The sequence below is a fragment of the Mixophyes fleayi genome, chromosome 3, assembly GCF_038048845.1.
Source record: "Mixophyes fleayi isolate aMixFle1 chromosome 3, aMixFle1.hap1, whole genome shotgun sequence".
Taxonomy (NCBI): domain Eukaryota; kingdom Metazoa; phylum Chordata; class Amphibia; order Anura; family Limnodynastidae; genus Mixophyes; species Mixophyes fleayi.
This window is the reverse complement of record NC_134404.1, coordinates 13,664,673-13,690,466: the sequence shown is the minus strand read 5'-3', so window position 1 is coordinate 13,690,466 and position 25,794 is coordinate 13,664,673. Positions and strand designations below refer to the sequence as shown.

The 25,794-nt window shown below is 43.1% G+C and overlaps 1 protein-coding gene across 2 annotated transcripts; it reads right to left on the bottom strand.

The window, feature by feature from the left end:
* Positions 1 to 3,866: 3,866 nt before the first annotated feature.
* LOC142142594 (uncharacterized) lies at positions 3,867 to 22,586 on the bottom strand. 2 transcript variants are annotated; one of them, XM_075200470.1, is made up of 8 exons: positions 22,456 to 22,586; positions 19,366 to 19,604; positions 17,044 to 17,224; positions 15,596 to 15,702; positions 14,372 to 14,518; positions 11,253 to 11,333; positions 7,934 to 8,146; positions 3,867 to 4,203 (listed from the first exon to the last, which is right to left on the bottom strand). In XM_075200470.1, the coding sequence occupies exons 2-8, from the start codon at positions 19,582 to 19,584 to the stop codon at positions 4,087 to 4,089; spliced, it is 1,065 nt and encodes a 354-aa protein (XP_075056571.1). In that variant the 5' UTR covers positions 19,585 to 19,604; positions 22,456 to 22,586; the 3' UTR covers positions 3,867 to 4,086. The 2 variants fall into 2 exon arrangements, with proteins under 2 accessions (XP_075056571.1, XP_075056570.1); XM_075200469.1 differs by lacking the exon at positions 22,456 to 22,586 and adding an exon at positions 19,875 to 20,301.
* Between the last annotated feature and the right edge of the window lie 3,208 nt (positions 22,587 to 25,794).

Below are 25,794 nucleotides of genomic sequence, written 5' to 3'. Positions count from 1 at the left end.
TGTCTGTTCGTTCACCCACCCTTAGGATGTAAGCTCGAATGAGCAGGGCCTTCTTCCCTCTTGTCTCCACACCTGTTCTTCTACTTCGCCTCTACTGCATTGACCTAACTGGAGTTTCTGAAGCATTGGTATTTTTGTTTATTGTTCTGTATTGTTATACCCTGTATAGTCTACTGTTTGCTTTGTGTACGGCGCTGCGGAAATCTTGTGGCGCCTAACAAATAAATGATAATAATAATAATAATAATAGTGTATAATCTAGAATGTCAATTATTTTTTCAAAATATATGGTTATATACAGATGTAGAAAAGATTACATGGTTATTTAACGCATCACATGCCATTGAAATGATTGCATGTGATATGCTGAATGTCAGTTTAGAGTTTGCAACATTTGTATTTTGGATGAAACATAGCAGTGAAAGTTGGTGACTGGAGTGAACGGTGATTGGGTCACACCCCCTGTGAGCTTACCCTTAGGTTCAGATATCACACAGGCAAGGAGGTGAATAAAAGATACAACAGTACAGTAATACAACAGAATATAAAACCGCACACTTTAAACAATGGGTCAGCGGATCACCAGAATTAATATGAGTCCCAACAAAGTTCCCCACCCATTGTAGCCACTCAAAAGGTCCACAGGCAAAAGAGTCTGTCAGCAAGAGGTCCAGAAAGTCCTGGTATCTGGCTGTTCCCAGACACTTGGCCGTCTGTCCATCATCGTACAGGTACAGGACAACAATGATCACCGGGTATGCTGGTATAGGACAGAAGCTCAACTCCAGTCAGCCCCATAACTTCCAGGAGTCAATCTCAGAATGAATTCCCCCTCTCGCCCTGGAGGGGCTCCTAATATCCATGGTCAAATTCACAGTGTTTTCCCCAACCCCCATGTGTCCGCTGGAGCGATATTTGGACTGGTCCTAATTAGGGTTGTTCAGTAAACCCTGTGTTTTGGTTTTGGCTTTGATTTTGGCAAAACCACCCTCACGTGTATTGGTTTTGGATCTCTTTTTTTTTTAATTGTAAATTATATTATATACTAAAATCACATAATTTGGCTTTTTTTGTTCCTACATTATTATTAACCTCAATAACATAAATTTTCAGTCAAGTCAATTTTTGTCAAGTGAGAAGAACACTGCTACCCCCTTCTGTTTCTGTATGAGCAATGTCACTGGAGACTGGAGAGTGACAAGAACACTGCTACCCCCTTCTGTTTCTGTATGAGCAATGTCACTGGAGACTGGAGAGTGACAAGAACACTGCTATCCCTGTTTCTGTGTGAGCAATGTCACTGGAGACTGGAGAGTGACAAGAACACTGCTATCCCTGTTTCTGTGTGAGCAATGTCACTGGAGACTGGAGAGTGACAAGAACACTGCTATCCCTGTTTCTGTGTGAGCAATGGTGCTGTCACGGTTGGCTTACTGGAAATAGATCCCTAGGCTCTGCTGAGCATAGCTAGGCCCACCCACAGCTGCGGAGTCTAACAGGTAGGTGGTTTTTACCAGGAGGTATGGTCTTAGCGGAAACAAACCTGTAGGTCATGGTCCCGCGAGTGAGTGAACAGCAGAACAATGTGGAGGAGCCAGGTGAAGCAGGTAGAAACAATGGAACCCACAGGTAAGTGGTATAGATACAGGAACAACAATAATATATGTTGATGGACAGCAGTCGAGGAGTCACTAGAAGAATAGGTGCTCTGCAGAGTAACAATGAGAGAACAGGAGCTGTCACAATGGTGTACTCAGGAGTAGATAGTAGAGGCACTGGAACAGTGGTAGTTCAACACTGGGCATGAGCTGAGAGCAAACTGAAGAAGCGCAGGCAACTCAGGACAACAGCTGATGAGTCATAGATGTAGCAGTGGCTCAGAGGCAGCAGTGAGAGAACCAAGGCTGTCACGATGAAGTACTCTGGAGATGGTAGTAGAGATACTGGAGCAGCGGTAGTTCAATACGGTCACAGACTGAGGGCAGACTGGAGTAGAGGAGGTAACTAGGAGTAACAGTTCATGAGTCACAGGTGTAGTAGCGGCTTTTAAAGGGTTAGTGAACTGAGAGCAGGCTGGAATACACGCAAACCACAAGGAGAACAGGAACCAGAACCACAGGCTGCAGGAAGTGAGCTTGAAGAACAGGCATCAGACAGGTGAATCCAGGAGGTTTAAATAATGCTCCAATTATGCTTAGCCAATAAAAAGAGGGAGGCCCTGAAGTGCAATGGACTTGCACCTGCGCAGGTCTGATGATGGCTGAATGAATGATGCTGAAACATGGCAGTTTCCAAATCAATGAGATGCAGGTAACGAGACAGGTACCCGTTTGTGGGACTGAAGCATTACAGGTGCTGAGTAATGTCACTGGAGACTGGAGAGTGACAAGATCACTGCTACCCCTGTTTCTGTGTGAGCAATGGCACTGATCAATGTCACTGGAGACTGGAGAGTGACAAGAACACTGCTACCCCTGTTTCTGTGTGAGCAATGGCACTGATCAATGTCACTGGAGACTGGAGAGTGACAAGAACACTGCTACCCCTGTTTCTGTGTGAGCAATGGCACTGATCAGTGTCACTGGAGAATGGAGAGTGACAAGAACACTGCTACCCCTGTTTCTGTGTGAGCAATGGCACTGATCAATGTCACTGGAGACTGGAGAGTGACAAGAATACTGCTACCCCTGTTTCTGTGTGAGCAATGGCACTGGATCTCCTGGGGAGGGAGGTACTTATGGAATCCAAAACCAGCAAGATCTGACGACGCAACAATGATGTTTTGCCTCTATTCAGATCCGAGGATGCGGGAAAGTACCGAGCCGGCTCGGTTCGGTTCTCGGATTGGTGATGCTCCGGGGGGATTGAATTGCTGCGTGCATCTGTGGTGCATGGGAATTTACCTCCCAATTTCCAAACAGTTGGGACAAAGCTCCTGACCGGTGAGACAGTCCCCACAAATCAGGACCTAAATCAGGACAGTTGGGAGGTGTGTATCCCCCTATGGCAGAAACGCCCAAGGATATGGTCACACTGTGCCACTTATACCCCTTTCACATTGCCAACCCGGCGATATACTGGGTATATGACCCCAGGATATTGCCAGGTGACAGAGCCTCCCACCCTGGCAAATTCTCGGGTTGACCGGGTTTACACTGATCCCGCGTCTGCAAAAAAAAACAACATATTGAATGAAGAATGAAAGATAGCATAAGGGAGAACTTTTCTATACAAAGAGCGGTAGATCCTGGATTTGTAGCGGTAGGGGTAGCCGCACTGTATTATAGGTTCTACCAGGTGGTTGGTGGACATGCCCCTAGGTGGACGCCCATGAGTAGACCTAGACACGCCTCTTAAACAGAGCATGACCCTTCTGTTGCGCCGTACTTAGCCGTTACTTCTGCAGTCTCCCCAAAATGATTTTTCAAAAGTAGTCAAGTATGAACTGCTAATACTTAGATAGAAAATATGTATAAAATAATAATAATAAAAAAAAACAACGAAAAAGCAAAAACAAATAAAATACACACACGATTGAGAGTCTGAATTAACTGCCCGGGACAAATCTAGACATTGGTACTTCAGCTGAACACCCCTGATTAGAGGACAAGTTCCCCCATCTATCTGGACACACTGCAGGGCGATTTCATGTTAGTTCGGCACAAGAAGAGTTACAGAAATCTATTCAGCAGCTCTCAAGTGCAAGGTCCCAGGTTTCCCAGTTTATTCTCTGAGCGCCAGTGAATTTGTTTAGCTGTAACTCTGCTGGCGCCAGGATCTAATGTTCAATATTTAACAAACAAACACACAGACTGGAGAAGGTGTCAGCATTTCCCTGTAATAAAAGCAGACGTGTGTGCAGCAAAGAGAGTTTCATAACCAGGTCTATTTACTGGATTATACATTGCAGAAAACATTTCTAACACTAAGGATCTGCAATATATAATTTGATATATAATTCATACAGCAAACAAAATTCTCTTGGCACGAGTAGAGGTCTTTAGGTTTCTGTGTAAATGAAATGAGAGCCCAGAGCCATCGGATTCTGTCTTGCTGGACTGATTGTATCACTCTGCTGCGTCCAGATCAGCAGAACTCTGCAATGTGAAGATTGCCGCCAACTCCGGCCACTGCCACAACTTGACCACCGGGGGCAGCGTCTACCGTCTGCACAGCCTTGGGCAGTGATACATCTCCGAGAATCTGTGGAGGAAAACACTAGTGGGTACATAACCAAGACCGACAGATCAGGCAGAGCAGAAAAGGTGCATTTGATCTGTGGAACAAACCACTTAAAATGCTCAAGCTTAGAGTAGGGTGTAGAGTCCCACTAACGAGATATTTAGGTGACCTAGATAGACTCATATTTTGTTCTCTTCAGCTATGGCATAACCCACATCAACCAATCAGATAACAGCTTCATCACTCTAGAACAACTTAGAGTAATGACATCTACAACCTGATGGGTTACAATAGAAGAGTGCTATTGATGTCATTTATAGTTTTTTGTGGTACAAAAATAAATGAACACATCGTAGAGATTTCACCAAAAAGATTCCCCTCTATATAGTATCTAATTATTAAACCGTTTCACCAAAGACAAATATTCATCATCATCTATTTATTTATATAGCACCACTAATTCCGCAGCGCTGTACAGAGAACTCACTCACATCAGTCCCTGCCTCATTGGAGCTTACAATCGAAATCCCCTAACATACACACACACACAGAGGGAGACTAGGGTCAATTTGATAGCAGCAAACTAACCTACCAGTATGTTTTTGGAGTGTGGGAGGAAACCGGAGCACCCAGAGGAAACCCATGCAAACACGGGGAGAACATACAAACTCCACACAGATAAGGCCATGGTCGGGATATGAACGCATGACCCCAGTGATGTTAGGCAGAAGTGCTAACCACTGAGCCACCGTGAAATGACTCTCTCTACACTCGGAAGCAACTGGGTAGAACAATACCAGATAAATATAAAAGTACAGCTACTTATTACACAGATATTAGAAATATAATCCCCAAAAGGACAGCTGTCGCCAACTGCTCCGCACAGCTCACTCTGATTGCATATGAGGTGATTGGCATAAAGGGGTATACGGACCCTCTGGCCGGTAGTCGATCATGTGGTTGCCTCACTCTGATAGGAAGTATAATCTAATGGACACCTCTGACTGCTATATGACATGGGCACCTTCTATGACTGGTATATAATCAGCATGGCACCTCATCTGACAGCTGGCATATACAGAATAATATGGTGTCCTCCGGCTGGTGTATAATTACATAGCTCCCACGGTCTAAGGACAGAATAGATTGTGCTCCAGATTCATCCAGGCCATTCTCTCACTTACTGAAACATGTAAACCACGCCCCCTTTTTGAACGCAGAAAGTCGGGACAGTCCCACTAAATTTGAGACAGGTAGGTACAATATGTAGCTGCAGGTATGTTATTGTGTGGGGACCTTTGTTTAGGATAGCACAACAGGAATGGATGAGAAACAGTTGACATCAAGGAAAATATTTACTAAAACCTCTCAAAAGAAAAGTGGAGCTGTTGCCCATGGCAACCATTCACATTCTAGCTATTATGTTCTAGAATGCAGTAAATAAATGATAGGTAGAATATGACTGGTTGCTATGGGCACCTAAACTTTTCCTTATTAGAATCTTTAGTAAATCTTCCCCAGAGCTGTATTAAATGTACAGATATCAGGTGGGGAAGCGTAAATACAATGAGAATAGAACAACATAACATGAAAAACTGAATTATCCAGAAACAACAGGTTTTATACATAATAGTGACTCTGCGGGACCTCAGCCAGAGGTGAAATTGGATCCAGCGATGGGATTATCCAGGACACGTCTATTGTGTTGAAAGATAAACACACATGTACTATACACAATCTCAGGGACAGCGTGTCTGAGTCCTGAGGTACATTAGGTGCCTCTAGCATCACACAGTATATACTATACATTCCTACACATGACAGGCTCTCTCCTGGGAGAGGGGAAGCGCTGAGACATACAGAGAAAGCCTTTCATTAGTTCTAGATTAATTGTACACAGGACAACAAGAAAACATAAAATAACTATAATAATAAGACTTCCAGGGGGCAGCGCATCCGGTATGTCCATGTTTTAAACAAGCTCCAGTGCCTTGCGATTTACCCCTTGTCTTTTGCCCTAACGGTACCCTCCTGTGCTCAAACCTCATCTGCTTGACTTCTGCTGCAACTGAGGGTGACAGTGGTGTCACTCTGTTGCTGACCAACGGAGTGACACCACTGTTCCCCGAACGTTCGTCCTGTGTATCTATGACCGCTATGCCTCTGTAGGCAGCGCGATATTGCCGGACGCCTTGCACAAATTCGGGGCCGGTGTCTGCTGCACTGTTGCCTCAAGGAACGTTCGTGGTGGAGCCATTGGATCCCTCTACCCAATATCTCCACCGATTTATTTGCCTGTTTCACACTCTTCAGGCTATTTGTTTGAGACCTGCTTCAGGGCTCTGTTATTGCGGGTAGCCTACTCTAACCCCCGTGCCTGGGACGCTTCTTGGTGGTGTGACCCTTGGACTACGCCTAATAGACCTGGACAAACGTAAGGTATTGGGCGGGAATCCACCATATTTGTCCACATCTACACTTGGATACAATTTACAGCCTCACTGGTTTCCTGCATGATGTTGTCTGTTTTGTGGTGGGAATTACTCACTTCTGCTGTATCTGAGGACCTTTTCCCTGGAGAAATGGGGCACCTCATCCACAATGCTGTGTTTCCAAGCGGAGATTTTTGCTTACAAGACAACTACTGGATATTCTAAGTGTTTTAGAGAAAATGTGGCTTTTCCACCTTTGCACTCCTGGGGGTAAATGTATCAAGCTGAGAGTTTTCCGGCGGCTTTGAAAAACCAATCAGATTCTAGCTATCATTTATTTAGTGCATTCTACAAAATGACAGCTAGAATCTGATTGGTTGCTATAGGCAACATCTCCACTTTTCAAACCCGCCGGCAAACTCTCAGCTTGATACATTTACCCCCTGGACTGAGACATGGCCTGATAGCACATAGGGTGAGACACTACTGCTGCTCCCATGTCCAATGACCACCCGTGGGCTACCCAGCTCGGATAAGTATATTGGGAGTTTTTACTTTATGGCCATTCTCTATTTACTGACCAATTACTCAGCTGGTAAACTGGAATTGCTTTGAAAGGACTTCCTATATTTAGTACAGCTAATAAGTGATGTGCTCTTGCCTGTGGCACTGTTTGGATTACATTTCAGTATCTACGCCACTGTTTGTGGCGATAAAGGGGCTGAGGTTGCATTTTTTTAGAGGTGCACAGCAATTTCTGTAGTTGTTTTTTATTTGTATTTATTTTTAAAAAAAGGAGAACTCCTTAAGTGTAAGGACAGTTGGACTTTTGATGGGACGATTACACTTTTGCACATTGCTCCTCTGGAGAGCGAAGAACACGCTGTGTAGGGCAGATCCTCTAAGCGCACTAATGCAAACCAAGGTGTTTTGCTTTGCCTGTCCAGTGCGGTTTGTGAATGTGGCCCATTGTGTCTATAGAATTATAGGACAGGAAAAGACAGTTTATTGCAAGCGTCTAATACATGAACAATATCCACGGGTTATACCATTATATATTGTTCTGCTTCCATCGGCTGTAGCAGTAGCTCAATGTGATATATACTGGTCCACAGAGGGCAGGAAACAATCACACGCCCAATTAAAATACGACTATTTTTGGTTGTGCGCAAGTCACTGACTCTCAGTTCCAGGAATGTAGAGGCAGTGATTTCATCTGCTAGTAATATATTTATTTCTCTTGTATTTGTAATATTTTGAGGGTCGTCTAATGCTAAAAAACTTATTTTGTAATGAATCAGCGTAGAAATGTGATTTACCTCCTGCGTGTTAACGTTGATGGCGAGAGCGCTGCAGGTCCCGCTCCCGCCAGCTAGCAGCACTCCGTCAGCGCAGAACCTGCCCGCGTACAGGAACTCCCCCTGCAGGACGGATGCGGGAAACGGAACGTCTTGTATTAGGCTGCAGGTCCGGAGCTCCCACAGCTGCAGAGCGTTTCGTGCCGCCCAGGACGCGGTCAGGATGTGGCTGTTCTGCTCACACACACACAGATATAAGAGGCTGATTAGAGAGACATGGTTACCAGAATAATAGTGGATATCAGTTTGTATAAGCGATACGAGACTGCAGCAAAACCTGTAAACCTGCAGACGAAAAACATATTGGGCCTGAGTCACTAAGGAGAGCAAAGCATAGAAAAGGAGTAACTTTGAATCTGGACAAAACCATGTTCCATTGGTGGGGGAGGTACATTTAAAATGTAGGCACAGATTTATAGTTGGGGTAGGACATGTCCTAGTTCAACTTTAAATTTCAATGTAAAATTAAAGCTATCAAGTATGTGTGTGCTACATGAAAAAACAGCCAGTGTTTATCTTATGTGCAAAATAATAAACTAATTTGCACCCCTTGCATTGTAACATGGTTTGTCCCAGAGAACATTTACTCCTTTTTCTTGCCTTACTTTCCTTAGTGACTCAGACCCTTTAACTCTAAGATTGTGAATTGTGTAATATCCCATCCAGTAATACACATCCAACCGCAAAATATGCAGGAACATAGGGGCTGAATCAATCACAAAATGGGTATAAATTCCGCTTAAAAAAAGAGCACAGAAAATAGCATATTTCTACTGATATACAGAGCCGCACACATCTGCCATTTGTTGATTGTGGGTCCTGATAGAACTGAGCATGGTGGAGACAGTAATAATGTCCTTCAAGGGCTGACTGCTGTCTTAGATCCACTCCTTTCATTAAGTTCAACTTTTTACATTATGTCTCTTAAAATGCTGCTCATTCTGGCTTCATTTATGTCTATAATAAATCAATAGAGTGAGGGGACACTGTAACTGGCTCTATTACATATATATTTCTTATATATCTTAATAATGAATATTGTATTACATGATTTGATAACATTGACATTTTCTACATAAAATGCAATTTCCCGTCTAAATGTGTCTCACTCAAAGTATCATCCCTGCCGAACGCCAGACCCCCAGACCACTCGGTAAAACCAAACCAGTCTAAGAAGTGAGGAAGACCCCCACCCCCAGCCCCGTTAAACCACGAATTCTCCCCTAAAGGCAGACTCTCCAACTCTGAATTCAAACATGTTGTTAAATTCTCTCTAATGAGTAACTTGTCACAGTCAGCTCTCCTAGATTGCACTAGTATAAAAGTCTTTCAATTACACTGTAAAATAAAATAACGGACCACGAAATCTCATATACAGATATAAAATTAACATATAACACCACCTTGTGCGCTAGGCAGAGAAAGTGACCTTCCTGTAACGTGTGAGCCAGTAGGACACATGGAAACATATGAGACACCCAGTGTGAGGGGAATAGTGTCAGGATTATGAACAGAGGTTGGGACAGATTACAATATATATCAGCCTATTGTAGTGTTTACACTACTCGCCTTGACATGACCTAACTTCTCTGACATTCAGGTGCTTAGCATCACTGATCAGCACTGTGAGGGCTGGGTCCAGGTGGCTTTATAAGGCTGCCAGCAGCACACGCTGATTGTCTGTTATAGAGTTAGTTAGCTTAGTCGCTGTGCTTTGTATCTGTTTTGTTGCCTTCTGGATTTTTTACCCTGCTTATTTATAGACCATTCTTGTCTGCCGCCTGCACTGACCTGAGCTTAATTATCCTTGTCTGGCGCCCTCCCTGACCATGGTTTGTAATGCCTACTACGTACTATTCTGTTTGTTGTAAGCTACTATATTGTATCTGACGATTCTGCCTTTTTTATTCAGTTACCTGGTGTCATCTCGTATTCAATCACATACTTTGTATGCACCATTTGTAAATATAAACCTATACTATTGCACTGAGGGACAACACTTAAGCATATATACAATTGAGTACAATTGAGCATATATGGGAAATAGGGTGCTGATATAGGTGAAGAACGGACCTTCAGTTGTATTGGCTTATTAAATAACTGATGGCCTATATTACAAGAAGCTGCATAGAGTCAGGAGTGAGATTGAGACAGATCACAGGGCAGGATGCTGCAGGGAGCCGAGCAGTATAACTGTGAGTGCCCGCTCCGACACCCAATGGAAACTGCACTGATTAGCTTATCGAGTGTGGCCGGAGACATAGTTAGAGGGCAACAGCATTAAAAGCAGAGGCAAGAGACAAGCAGACCCATGTAAGAATGTCAGCTCCTGTGTCCTGTGTTCCTTGTATATTTCTGCACTGAACAAACTTTACTGTTGTCAAACCTGCAAATGCCGGGGCTAATTCCCCCATGAGGACCTGAGGTGAGAAAAATATGGCTACACCAAGGTGACAGACCAATGTGTACTTTAAGGGAACCTGCTGAGGAAAATGTATCTACACCAATCACCAGTCGAGCAGGGGGCTTAACCACCAACCAGATGACCAGGGGGCTACACCAATCACCAGGCGATCAGGGGGCTTTACCACCAACCAGATGAGCAGAAAGCTATACCACCAACCAGATGACCAGGGGGCTACACCAATCACCAGGCGAGCAGGGGGATTTACCACCAACCAGATGAGCAGTGGGCTACACCGATCACCAGGCGAGCAGGGGGCTATACCACCAACCAGATGACCAGGGGACTACACCAATCACCAGGCGAGCAGGGGGCTTTACCACCAACCAGATGAACAGTGGGCTACACCAATCACCAGGCGAGCAGGGGGCTTTACCACCAACCAGATGAGCAGAGGTCTACACCAATCATCAACCAGATGAGCAGTAGGCTACACCAATCACCAGGCGAGCAGCGGGCTTTACCACCAACCAGATGAGCAGGGGGCTACACCATCCAGTAGATGAGCAGGTGGCTACATCATTCAGCAGATGACCAGTGGGCTACACCAATCACTAGGCGAGCAGGGGGCTACACCATCCAGTAGATGAACAGGTGGCTACATCATTCAGCAGATGACCAGTGGGCTACACCAATCACCAAACGTGCATGGGGCTACATACCTGTCATGCACAATGAAGATAACAAAGAGAGTTACATTACCATACAAAGTTCAAACTACATGTTATGTCACTCTTAATCCTATGAAAATAAGCGCTAAACAGCACACAGGATGGAGAGCTGGCCTGCAGGATCATGACTACTACTGGCACTTACCCTAATATCAATTCCAGGGCCGCAAATATGAGGACCGTTAATAATACGTCGAGCTTCCTTCGCCATCCTCTTGTCCCAGACCTTATGTTAAAAATAATTCCAGAGTAAATCACAACCCACAGAAATAAAATACACTACAATCCATGCTTTGCATGATGTAACAATCCAAACTACTGTTTTATATGGAAAATTTAGGAGCCACTTATATTTAAAGCAATAGTTATGTACCTGATCCGAGACGACTTTCTCTGAACCATTTATAAAAAGAATTGTTTCGGCTATTTATATAAAATTTGTAGAGTTTTACAGTGGTTTTCTGTCTATATCCGTCTGAATATATATTTGGCTATTTATATTTAATTCCAAGAATGATATAGGGTAAGAAGACGTTATTATCTGTTAAACACCCAATTAACCTCTAAACTGACACTAACATCCTTCTAATAGAAAGTGGTTTGGTGCTTGTCACGAACGCCCAGCCTGTCTCAGATACAGCAATCTGAACATTTGTCACTTAGAAATGAATACACCTTTTCTGCCACCACAAAGGATTTATTATGGTGTCCTTACGTTCACCAAAACCACTTATTAATGTTTCACACTTAAATCACATACACATGTAGCATGAGCCTCCCTGGGCTTCGTAAGGTCACAAAGAATTTACAGATAACACACTAGATTAAATTTATTTAATCTGAAAAATGTTTCCAAGACTTAATTACAAAAATTAATAACAAGACATACAATATATTACACAAATGAGTTTCAGAAAATAAAATAGGAAATAAAATCAGAGTTACTACTTACTGGTTAAGACCTGGGGGTAAATGTATCAAGCTAAGAGTTTTCCAGTGGGTTTGAAAAGTGGAGATGATGCCTATAGCAACCAATCAGATTCTAACTGTCATTTTGTAGAATGTACTAAATAAATGATAGCTAGAATCTGATTGATTTTTGAAACCCGTGGCTTAATACATTTACCCCCTGGTGTGTGAGGGAACACAATTGAGGAAAATAGGACAATTCAGTCTTGATAGACCCCTCATGACAATGCACAATCTTATGTCTAAAGCAGAAGGTTTTAAACCCTTTTTCCACATAGCCCTCACCCCCCACTTTTGGAGTTTAGCTGTCAAAGGACAGATTGATCTCCCAAATGTCACAGGGCGATGTTTGCTCATTTAAAGGTTGGTAAAATTAAGCATATATTGATTGTCGTGGAGCCGTTCAAAGGCCCGGAACCTTGGAGTGGAATCTGCTTGAAAGACAAATGCAGAAATGCACAAATAATGAAGCAGTGAAGTTGTGCATTTGTTGTGGTTTATAAAGAATAAAGAGAAGAACAGAAAATAAGTATAAGGGGCACTCAATGGCTCATACTTGCCATTTAATTAATACAAACATGAAATATGCATCAAGCTTTATTTGTATGCTCTAGGGTCTTGATAAAGCATCTAGCGAAACGTGCGTCGGCGGACGCCACGTTCACTTACTCACTAGAATTATACTTCACTTTAACTTAATATTTTATTATTGGCTACCATGCTAAGCTTTAAAGAGGAACAATGTGAACCTAAGCTATACTGAATGAAAGTGTTAGGACCCTGTGTCCAGACTTAGTATCTGCTGGAGCTCATTACCCTTTCACTTTGCTAACGAGAGGATCCAGAGTCATTCATGTTAGGCTGCACTGAACAAATGCTGCTACTTTTCGAGCAAGGACAGCTCTGTGTGTACAGGGGCAGGAAATTATTAGAAGCTTTCTCACAGTGATTAAGTTAGAAGAAACATATAAAAAACGAGATTTAAAGAGAATAAGATTATAAATACATTCTCTATGTGAGAATTATATCTTTAGGCATTTTTTCACCACTTAAGCCTAAGATAATTAACTATCTCACTGCTCAACATTAAAAGGGATGAACGATGTGTGCATGCAAGGCAGTCTGCTGTGATTCACTTTAAATTAAACTGAGCAGATGCAGCTACTATATAAGAAAATAAGACCTTAATATGTAAAATTGGGGTAAGAGGCAATATATAAGCCTCTCTACTAGCCTGGTTAAGTAGAATATCAAATTACAATACTCATTTAAGGGGTTGGTGAGACACAACCAAAATCAGACAAGCATTACTGATACCAGCACTATTACAAGTCTAAACCAATTAACTCTCCCTTTGACCCATATAAATAATGACCATTTAATGAATACACACACACAATGATGGTAAAATAATTTATTGCATCAGTAAAATAGGAATGTTGACATCTTTTTATATTTCCAACTTTTGCAATTATATATTCTTTCACTCAGTAATCATATAACTAATAGAAGTATATAATTCTTTGAGTAGCAGAGTGACTTGGCAGTTATTGCTGCCATCTTAACAGTTGCATTTTCAATTTTCTAAAATCAATTATTCTTTTCATTTTTTAATATTTCGCTAGCATAACCCTAGGAGAACGGTATCGTTTAAGTATTCTCCTTTTTTAGAGCATACCAATAAAGCTTGATGCATATTTTATGGTTGTATTAATTAAATGGCAAGTATGAGTGCCCCTTATATACATTTTCTGCTCTTCTCTTTATTCTTTATGGACTAATTACTTGTGTGGGTGCACCATCCTCATAATATAATCATATTTATATAATCGTTAATACATTTAAAGGAGGCTTAATGGCTCCCCAGTGCGGTGTGATAATACTCTTAAAATTATCACATTTGTTGTGGTTTGTAAATAAACCCATCGTGACGTGGTAATCACCAGTTTCACTCAACATCTGATCAATACAATAAGACATTGATCAGGATTAGTTGTAGATTTGAGCCCAAGCACACAGTTAATTTGTGACAAACAAACCAACAAACTGGGCGTGAAATCACTGCATGTAGCGGCAGCGGTATTCTCCCGAACTACATACCTTATATACAGCACACGTCACCACGTGACATCCCCATGATACAAAGTCGTACAACGGCCGACAGGTCCTGTTCTCTAGTCCCGCTCTTATGAATGGGATAACAGGAGCAGACTAGGGTTCGGATATACATAGGATAGGATTGGGGAAAACCTAACATATGTGATGGCAAATCCCATATTAAACACACAAACACACCTTAACGGAGTCGTCCCAGCCGCCGGTCAGGAAAACGTGGTACTCAGATGGGTGGAACTTCAGAGCAAATATTCTGCGACTGTGACCGCTGGTCAATGTCAGGTCATCATCAATGACGTAGTCTGGAGCCACCAAGACATTCAAAACCTATCACAAGATATACAATAGTTTACAGTAAAAGTGTCACGTACATGAGCATTACCCCACAGCGAACAGAGAGCTTACTGAGAGAAGGAAAAGGGTCTTTGATCCCTATTATAAAGTCATTGGTTGGCTTGCAGTCTCCTAGGTAACAGAAATACATAGTTCAGACTGGTGGACTCACGGGACAATTGTTGGTGATATCACAACCAGCATAACAGGAAGGCTATGCTTTATTGTGTGATGTTGTGTCACATTATACAATATCTAAAATATATGAAATCAATTTACGAACAATCAAAGTTACCTTCATGTTCCCTACATAAAAAGTGTATATTTTTTTGTTTAGCTTCTCATTAAATAGGATATAACTAATAAATGTCATCTGTATGAATTCTAATTAAATATAATGGAACGTTGTGATATTGGTAAAAGTGTCTTCATTTAAAACTATACAACACCAACTATTCTGTCTGCCAGTCTATTTGTGGATCATCCTTCAAAGCTACAATACCTATCAATGGGAGTGCCAACATTTAGCTATGCACCATTAAAGGGAAATTGTACACTATTTATGAATCAGGTTGTTTTCACTTAACGTTACTATAAATATTCAATAAAGTACAGGGGTAATAATATTTCCTCCCAGAGACCCTTATTTTTCTATATTTTTCCATTTGTTAATATGAACAGCGAGGTGACAAAGTATTCGCCATATACTCCATAGCACCATCTGGTGGTCAAATTATCACAAATCATTTCTCTGACCACAGTGAACATCACTGATCACTGGTGCACAGATAACTGGATAAGGGTGCTGTAACCAGCAGCCACCAGTCAGGTTGTAACTATCATTCCATACTACAGTTTAGAAAGCTAAATCAAATGTTTGGCAGCTAAGGATTATTGCAGCTTTTTTCCACAGTTACTCGTGCACCTGGTCCTTAAAAGTCACCTATTGTTTGTTAAGAATGTTCTTAGTGTAAAGTTCCTTTTTATTAAACTGTGGTAGATGTGATTACTGTCTTGTACTCGTCAGGACATGGTGATTGTATCATAACTGGCAGATCACGGGCACGTCACCTCATTCGTCTGACTGTCGTACAGGCGGATGTTTCTGTCTCTCCCCGCTGTGGCGAATACGCTGCCGTCCATGCTGAAATCCAAAGCGTGAATTTCATTTTCTTGCTCTGAAAAGCATTTAGACATCATATATATCATGTAAAATATGTTACAGAAATACTGCAAACTGTACATGCAAAACAGTCATGCAATCATTCTAAGTCTATATTATCTATCTCATGTCTGTCTATCTATCTATCTATCTATCTCTATCTCTATCTCTATCTCCTATCTATCTATCTATCTCTATCTCTTTTATCTATCTCCTATCTATCTACCTATCTCTCACATATCTATCATCATCAACTATTTATATAGCGCCACTAATTCTGCAGCGCTGTACAGAGAACTCACAGTGGTTTGGTACACAAGGGTAAGTGCTACATCATATTGAATATTTGTCCAGCTAAAATACAAAAGTTACAAAGTATTTAGCGGGCTGTATCATCATCATCATTTATTTATATAGCGCCACTGATTCTGCAGCGCTGAACAGAGAACTCACTCACATCAGTCCCTGCCCCATTGGAGCTTACAGTCTAAATTCCCTAACATACACACACAGAGAGACAGACAGACTAGGGTTAATTTTGATAGCAGCCAATTAACCTTCCAGTATGTTTTTGGAGTGTGGGAGGAAACCGGAGCACCCGGAGGAAACCCACACAAACACGGGGAGAACATACAAACTCCACACAGATAAGGCCATGGTCGGGAATTGAACTCATGACCCCAGTGCTGTGAGGCAGAAGTGCTAACCACTGAGTCACCGTGCTGCTCAGTCACACCACTATGTTGGGCAGAGGGTTGTTGTCTTGTATTAGCTGTGTAGAGGGTGGTAATGGGGTAACCTAGGGAGATTAAGAGGGTGTATCAGTCCCTGCCCCATTGGAGCTTACAGTCTAAATTCCTTAACACACACAGACCGAGTGAGACTAAGGTCAATTTTAATGGCAGCCAATTAAGCTACCAGTATGTTTTTGGAGTGTGAGAGGAAACCGGAGCACCCGAGGAAACCCACGTAAACACGGGGAGAACATACAAACTCCACACAGATAAGGCCATGGTCGGAGATCGAACTCATGACACAAGTGCCGAGAGGCAGAAGTACTAACCACTGAGCCACCGTGCTGCCCAATATCTATCACTCTATCTATATATCTATTTCATATAATCTATCAATCTATCTACTATCATCTATCTATATCATATCTATCTTGTATCTATCTATTTTATATATATATATCTATCTGTCTATCTATCTTATATCTATCAATCTATTTAATCTCTATCTATATATCTGTCTATGTCTATATAATCTTCTAGAGGGTTGTTACCGGTCCTCACCAGGTTTCCCCTCAGCGATACACAGAATATAACTGAATAAAGTAGAAGTACACCCTGATCACCTTGTAACGATAAAACGTGTAGCTGAGACTGGATGTCATAGATGGAGACCAGTCCGTCGGCCCCGGCCGCCACCAGCAAGTTGCTGTTCTTGGGGTGGTAACTGAGGCTGGTCACGGCTTGTCTTGTGCGATGTCCAGAAAACAGGTTCATGTCGCCGCCGCCTTTTTCTACATTCACAGTCTGCAAGAAATCAAACACTGAAATAAGGTGAACAAGTCTGTCATTTACTTAATATTTTACTGTCACATAAACCTACAAATATAAAATTGTCCCTCACCATAAGAATAATCTGAAGGGCTCGTCCCCACGTGAGGAACATGGTTTTCCTGTGGTCAGTATTTCATGACTGTCTGCTGACGCCTTGGAGGTGAACTTTATCCACCGCTTGGAATTCAACGCAACGTAAATATTCCTCACGTGTGGACAATCCCGAAGTCTGATGTAATGTACATATTGTGACGACAATGAACGCTGCACTGAAAAGAGAAATCACCCACCCAGCGTTCCCAGACCCTGGGGCTTCCCTACGCAGCCGTTTTACCGGAGCTCCATCATTCATCTGACATCTCCAACCAAACAATTTAGACCATGGGACGCTGTGAAGAGGGGTGTGACTGAGCGGACCAATAAGAAGCTGCGATCATAGACACTTGGCAGCTCCTAATTGGTCTTCCTGCTCCCCCACCTCCGCAGCCATTAGAAAGTGGTGATTGGAAAATATTTGTGGAATCTTATCCTACAGAAACGGTGGAGGACCTAGAAAACTGTTTCAGCGTGTAATACCTGGGTCCTCGCTAAGGGAGTGAGCAGTGAAAGGTGCGCACGTGGGAACGCTGCTTTATCCCTCTCATATGCTTCTATAATTTCATTCTCTCTAAAAGGCAGAATAACGTGAACCTGTCACTTACACACAGCGGAAGGAGGCACTTTACAGGCTGAACCCAATATTCAGGAGACTGCAGTGAGAGAATAGGTCAGACGCACATAAGCCATTTGGTAAATCGGTGATCCTAATGAGCTGCCTCAACTATGTGATAGTAACTGGTGTTATCTCCATTGTAACTCTGATGGAAAGTGAGGAAAATCCCAAAGATTTACATCACTGGAGCCGGTAAGCCGCTGGTAGGCAACAGGAGACCCTAGGGCTACATGGGGCCCTAGAAGCCATCATCTGCGGCCCCCCACCTCCGTCCTGCTTTATTATCAGATGTGTTTGTTACAGCTGGTAACACTTGTATATAAAATGCTGATGATTTGTTATTACAAAGAGATGTCTCTTTGATTAAATGCATTATTACTTCGATAAATGGTATCAAGTTGCCCATCACTAATACAGGCACACAACCCTTGGTTCCCTAAGCTCCGCCCCATGTGCAGGGGGGGTGGGCGTGAACATGTGATTAGCATTGCCATGGCCCCACCCCCCAGGGGGCAGGGCCATGATGACAAGATCTGCTGCAAATTACTTTACCAAGCCCCCCCCGTTCCACCCACTTTATTATAATTATCGTAGATTTGTAAGGTGCCACACTGCTCCGCAGCGCCGTACAGTATAGAAACAAGGACATACATAAAACAGGGACATACATAAAACAGGGACATACAAGACAAAAAACATAAATGCAGACATGAAAACAAAGGGTATGAAGGATCCTGCTCACTAGAGAGCTTATATTTTAAGAGGAAGAGGGCACAGCTGAAACAAGAGGAGCGAGTGTGGCGTAGAGTGAAGATTGGGACAGTTGTGAGGGTGCATCAGTGTGAATAGTATCATCAGGGATAAGGTATGCTTTAAAAAAGAGATGGGTTTTTAGAGAACGTGGGAAAGTCTGGTTGGTTGTGGTAGGGAATTCCATAAGTGGGGTGCAGAACGTGAGAAGTCTTGAAGGCTTGAGTGAAAGGTGATTACAGGAGACGAGACAAGCTGCAGGTCAGAGGTAGATCTAAGATGGAAGTGGGTGGTATCTTGGAGGGTGCCTGTTCCTGCGGAAGAGTAGTTATTTAACAGTTGGCTGTGCTCAGTGGTGACATTGTTCCTTTGTGCAAGGCATGCTCTGTGGAGTCCCACCTTCAATACCGCAATAATTAATCCCACTGGACTTCCTGATGAAGCATAAACATGCTCATTGGGACCATGTATCCCTAAACATATGTTGAAATGTTTTTCCAGTTTAATAATATTCTATATGCCACTATAAAGAATTGGAGTATAAAGCTAGTCATAAAATAAATATGAATATGAAAAGGGTTAATAAAGAATTCCTGTTGGCTGCAGGATTTAATGTAGCATAGGAAGTAAATAAAATCACTTCCCCCTTTACCTGGATGGCCCCATTTCCGAAGCCGACCGCCAGCTGCTTGCCGCTGGGGGAGAAGCGGACGCTGTAGATACCGTGCATATCTTTGGTCAGCGGGATGCGGTGTCTGACGAACAGCTCCCCATATCCCCCGCTCCACTCTTCATCCGACCCCTCGTTCTCTCCTGAACTCTGAAACTCCTTGGACTTGAGAATGGCTTCTTCCAGGCGGCGGCGAGACATGACGGTCCGCGCTTATCGCCCTGCGAGGTAAAGAGACACAGGACAATATCATACTATGCATGCCCCGTGGCAACGGCAGAAACTAACTCTACACAGCCTTCAGTATATTAACTGCCAATCTGGGAAACTGTCAGTAAGAAAAAATATATGTCAGTAAAACTGCCACCATCTACTTATTACCATACGGAATATCTAAGCACCAATCATAAGACACACGATTATTTCCTAGTTAGTTGGTTGCCTGTGTGTTCACAAAACATGAGCAGAATCTCCAGGCAGACATCTCTTACCTTTTACAGGTGAATCAGGAATTGTAGCACTATGTCATAGTTTAGTAATCTCTCTCTCTCTCTGAATAAGCAACGTGGAGAGAAGAGAAGTGGGAAAGGCAGAGTCACTGCTGAGATTTGGTTATTGTGCATTTCCCAGGCAACGGCTGATGCTCAAACACTAGAGACAGGGAGAGCAGAAACAATGGAAGCTTTGTAAGACATTGTCACCTCGCAGAAGGGGCGGGCACGGTGCCTTTCAGATAACAGAGACACCTTCTAGGGATAATCATTACACAGGGCAGCCGATCCATAACCTGACACTGACTGCACAGAGCTGCAATCAGAACACCCACTGGTGTCTCTGTACAGACACAACATCCAGGAATCAGTCTCCATTCTGCAGTACCTGCTATGGAGGAGCTGTTGACTGACAGCAGCAGGGTCCAGGGGGGTGGGAGGGGGCTGTGGTGTAAATTCCCTGTCCAGCAACAAGTTTTTACAAGCCTGCAGACCAGCGCAGAATTGCATCATGGGTAATTAGAGGTTGCTATAGTTAACAAAAGACAAATCCAGTCGCTCGGCATTAACCCATACACTGCCAGGGAATGCCGAGGGTTTGATGACTCAGTGTTACCAATTCCTCTGTCAGGGCAAACAGCCTGGACACCAAGTAATCGGCATTAACCCATACACTGCCAGGGAGTGGAAATACTTGGATCACTAATGATTCACATATGAAATGCATTTTTTTTTTTTGCATTTTGACTTTTAGGTTAGTGGGAGAGCCACCTGTTTATAGTAATTTGTACGTGGATCTCTTAACATATACAGCACAGAGGACAGCAAATAGGCTTGCCACTCAGTATTAACCCCTACACTGCTGAAAAGTGATTAATCACTCAGTGCTAACCGAAGAGGAAACAGCCAGGTATTCCCATGCTCTGTACTGACTCATATGCTACATTCAGCTGGGTCACACTCTGTATTAACCTATTCAGAGCATTATTATTACATACCATGGCCTTATTTGTGAGGAGTGTGTGTGTTCAGAGTGAGTTCTCTGTACAGCGCTGCAGAATTGGTGGCGCTATATAACTAAATAACTGAAGACGATACTATACAATATTCTTCATAGTAATAAAACTTGTCCATGGAGTGCAAGCAGTCTGGTCATTCAGTATTAACACCTATAATACCAGGAGGCGAAAAAATCCTGGTCTTTATATTAACCCATACGCTGCCAAGGAGAGCAAGAAAAAGAATAGCATGGTCACTTAGTTTATGGTTTTATCAGGCGTTAATGATTCTGAAGGTTGCAATTTCGAAATTGACGTAAAGCAAAATTCTTGTCAGAACACGTGTGTACAGGTCAGTTCACTTACATTATTTATTTAAGCTATCAGTGTCAAAATCACGTTTAATACACCCGAAATGCTTACAACTATCTCCCTGTGGAAGGGACCCTACAGTGGTGTCAAACAAGAACTTTTCATGCAGCAGAAAAATAGCTCAAGGGAGAAGCTCTTCAATAATCCAGCTTGCACAGTGCTATATAGTCTCTAATCAGGTTTTCTGCAGCTGTTTAATCACTGGTGTAACAAGTACAGAACAAATGATAGACTTCTATCAAGCACTTTCTTGCATGAGCTGTTTTGCTGTTGGCCATAAACGCTGCTGGCCATAAACGCTGCCTGCAGATTATTTAACACCTGTGTCAGAAGACAAAAAAAATCTGTAGAAAAATGACAGCAAAATAAACTCTTGGTGACATCAGGGTTAAGCTGAGTTTAATGCTGCATCTTCTGACCAGGAAACTGTGTTGTTCTGAAGCCAGAATAGGCTGAGATACTCAACAATCAGAGGAAGGCTGGCAAATTTTATCCCGGGTCCAACCTCAGCTCAGGCACTTATTAGGAAATAAAACATAGGTAGCCCAGTGACCCAGCCTAAGGTAGCCCACTATGGGACGGGGGGGGGGGCATATGCCCCCCATACTCCTGCTCAGCATACCATGGCAATGATTGGGAAGCCCAATAGAATCATCGGCCACCTAAGTGTTGGAACAGACCATAATGGTGATTGTACATTGCCGGCAGGTTAACGGTCTACGGACCCCTGCCCTTGAGTGCAATCTCGTCTACTGGCCCAAGGTAGTTCTGGACACCAGACCAGGGGAGGGTTGGCAAATTTTAGCCCCAGGGGTCAAGACTTGACCCAGCAGCCTATTTTACAGGGAAAAATGAGGGGGCCCCTGTGACCCGGCCCAAGTTAGAACACCCCCCCCCCCCCCCCCCCGCCACCCAGCCCAGCCTGCCCCTGCGCCATTGAGGTTCTGCTAGTTGAAGGCAGTGGGTTGTTCTACTGCAACTATATTACTTGGTGGTATTCTTGTTTAATTACCTAGAGGTAACCCTATGGGCATTTTTATTTAAAAAAAACATTAGCTCAGCCCAGTCTATTGAAATTGTAAAATAAGTGGGAAAAGCAGAAGGATAACCATCACCAGACTGAATTGAGTCAAAGTGACCACTGTATATATGAGTGGATGCTGGTGTTATATAAATATAACTAATTAAAATATAACAATAAGAGCTGCTACCTCCTCCTCGGGTCACCCAGCACTGATGACGTCACACCACGGGCACCCGGCAAAAACTCTGCCAGCCACGCCCGTTTTCCTGCTGACGGTGGGAGATCGGATCGAGCAAAGACACGCCCCCCCCCAGCTCAAGGATTGGTGGACCAGCAGAGCAAGACACGCCCCTTGCAGTGCCGACGATTAGTTCCCACTACAGACGGCAGACGCTAACCTCGCTGGCCAATCAGAGCGAGTGGCGGGAAACGCCGGTGTCTCTGTGGTGACGGTTTAGTCAGAGTTGGTCGGGACTGAGCGATGGCCGCTGCCTCAGTGACAGGATCAGTATACTGATTATATACTGAGGTAAACTATATATAACCGATAACCCTTCATCTGCAGCTGATATCTGGGTACTAGCTGGTGGCACCGGCATTATTAGGTCAGTTATTCACAACGGATAACATGAAATATAGTTACTATCTAGTCCACCTGTGTGATACATGTACCTGAGTTTCATAATCCTCTTGTCTCTCAACGAATTGCAGCGCAAGATGTGTATTACATATGTATCTGGTATGTAAGTATAGGAATAATGTTCATGCATGTCAAAGGGGGGGAGGGGATTGGACAACCCCTCCCATACATTTTACAAAGCTGGCTCCTAGTAAGTGGCTGACTTGGTTACCCCAGTTATAAATCTGAAGCAAGTTTGGTTGATCAGGGACTCTTGTGCTGTGTCACTACAATTCCTAGTACAGTCATGGCTAAAAGTTTTGAGAATGACACAAATATTATTTTTCACACAGTCTGCTGCCTCAGTTTTTATGACGGCAATTTGCATATACTCCAGAATGTCATGAAGAGTGATCAGATGAATTGCAATTAATTTCAAAATCCCTCTTTGCCATGACAATGAACTTTATCTCAAAAACAATATTTCAGCCCTGCCACAAAAGGACCAGCGGACATCAGGTCAGTGATTCTCTCATTCACACAAGAGAGAGTGTTGAGGAGGACAAGGCTGGAGATCACTCTGTCATGCTGATTGAGTTAGAATAGCAGACTGGAAGCTTTAAGTGGAGGGTGGTGCTTGAAATCATTGTTCTTCCTCTGTTAGCCATGGATATCTGCATGGAAACGTGCAGTTATCATTGCTTTGCACAAAAAGGGCTTTACAGGCAAGGATATTGCTGCTAGTAAGATTGTACCTACGTCAACCATTTATCGGATGATCATCAAAAACTTCAAGGAGAGAGGTTCAATAGTTGTGAAGAAGGCTTCAGAGAACACCACCAGTGTAGTGTTTGCTCAGGAATGACAGCAGGCAGGTGTGAGAGCATCTGCATGCAGTGAGGCGAAGACTTTTAAAGGATGACCTGGTGTCAAGAAGCCAATTCTCTCAAGGAAAAACATTGAGGACAGACTGATATTCTGTAATAGGTACAGGGATTGGACTGCTGAGGACTGGCATAAAGTCATTTACTCTGATTTCAGATTTTTTGGGGCATCTGGAAAGGTGAGCGCTACCATCAGTCCTGTGTCATGCCAACAGCAATGCATCCTGAGACCACCTGGGACATATTACCTCCTGCTTGGCTCCCCTACTCCCATTGGCCATCCTGTTTATATAAAGCAGGGAGGGCTTAGCCTCCCTGCCAGTTATAGCGCCCAGTACCCTGTCTGCTTGCCTGCTCCTGTTTATTGTATAAACCTTTGGATTGATTACTGTGTTTGGCCTTCTGCCTGGAACCTGGACCTTCATTGTTTGCTCGTTGCCCTGACCTTTGCCTTGTTACCCGGACCTCCTTGGATCGCTGCCAGCACTGACCATTTGCCAGTACCTGACCACGTTTCCTACTTCAGACCTTAAAACATTTGGCTTGCCCCTTACTCCGCTTGTGCCATCTCCCGCTATCTAGGGTGGCAGTACGTTCATAAGCTTGTACTAAGTGTAAGTCCTGGGGGCATCTGAGTACCTGTGAGCATATTCAGCACTACAGGAAAGGCAGCTGCTATAGGTGAAGACCTCTACAACTGGTTCTACAAACTCATGATAATGCTGTCAGCAGTAACAATTACACATTATTTTAGTGTTCATGAACAGTAAAACAAAGGACAGTTGTGCACCTGAGAGTTGGTCTTATGGGTCCTATGTAGAGTCAGCTGGGTCAGCTGTATACTATGCAAGTTGCATCATCTTAAGAGTCTGCATAGTACACAAATTGCGACCATTTCAGTAAGTTACGTTTAAAGTGTATCACACGTTTTTTTTATATATATATATATATTAGTTAGTATATGCTTTAGCCAGACAAATGGTAAGTAAATAAATCCCCTCCCCTCAAAAAAAATCAGATTTGAAAGCTTGGCTGATATCGGCAAAATCAGGATGGAAAACGCGGGGTCCCCCTTCTGAAATGTATTGTGCACTGCAGATCCTGACATGCCATGGACACCCTAAAGGGCATGGGTATGTTGGCGCTTTTAGAGCTACAAGTACCGGCATTTCTTGGCATCTAGGGCCCACAGGGATCTGTAATGCATGTGAAGTACCCAGCACTCCCCGGGGCATTTACAGACAGCAGAGGGGTACAGACTAGCAGCAGCACTTTCCTCACTCATTGAGGTGTACATAGTACAGACAGCCTCCATAATTACCAGAGACTTTATAGCTGTAGAGTGATAGTTGCTCCCAGTAATGTACATGACTGGTAAGCTGTGCTCGATTCCATGAATGAAGTCCCGGGAAAAAGCGCAGCTTTATTCCATGAATGAAGTACCAGAGCAAAGTACAGCTCACTTCTTCAGTCATCTATTGTAGCTGATATGATGTTGCCATCTTGTGGAGTCAGGATGAGTTACATGTATTTCAACATTTAAAATAAATTTGGAGTCTTTTACTTTCCCTAAACACAGTGGGGCAGATACTTAGTTGGATACAAATGTGTCCCAAAAAAATTGAAAGCTCTAATAAGACACAGGTAAAATAGTATTTTTAAGCTATGTGCTGAAGTTGGATGTATTTTAAAATGTATCCAGCTTTGCACCAGTAGCACATGCGCCAGTTTTATGTAGCAAAAACATATTTCTAAAATACCCCAACAAAATCATACCCCAACAAAATCATATAATGATCAATGAAGTATTTTCTGCTTCAGCGGTCAATCTACAATCAGCCAATCGGAAGCGACTAGCTAGTTCTGGCCACCGTCATCAGCAGTGTGCATTTGCAGCAGTTCTCAGGCACCAACCAGTGATATGGTTTCTAACAGGTGTATATGTGTCTCCGTGAGTCACAGTTATGTCAACACGCACTGCATGCCCCTTCTCTCCCCATTCCACCTCCAAGTGCGAGATGCA

What these genes read in the sequence shown, in the direction of transcription:
- LOC142142594 (XM_075200470.1), bottom strand. Translation starts at nt 19,584, where the DNA reads ATGTCTCGCCGCCGCCTGGAAGAAGCCATTCTCAAGTCCAAGGAGTTT. An exon ending in ACACGTTTTATCGTTACAAG is followed by an intron (nt 15,703 to 17,043) that starts GTGATCAGGGTG and finishes AATGCTTTTCAG; the next exon opens with AGCAAGAAAATGAAATTCAC. An exon ending in ACGACAGTCAGACGAATGAG is followed by an intron (nt 14,519 to 15,595) that starts GTGACGTGCCCG and finishes ATCTTGTGATAG; the next exon opens with GTTTTGAATGTCTTGGTGGC.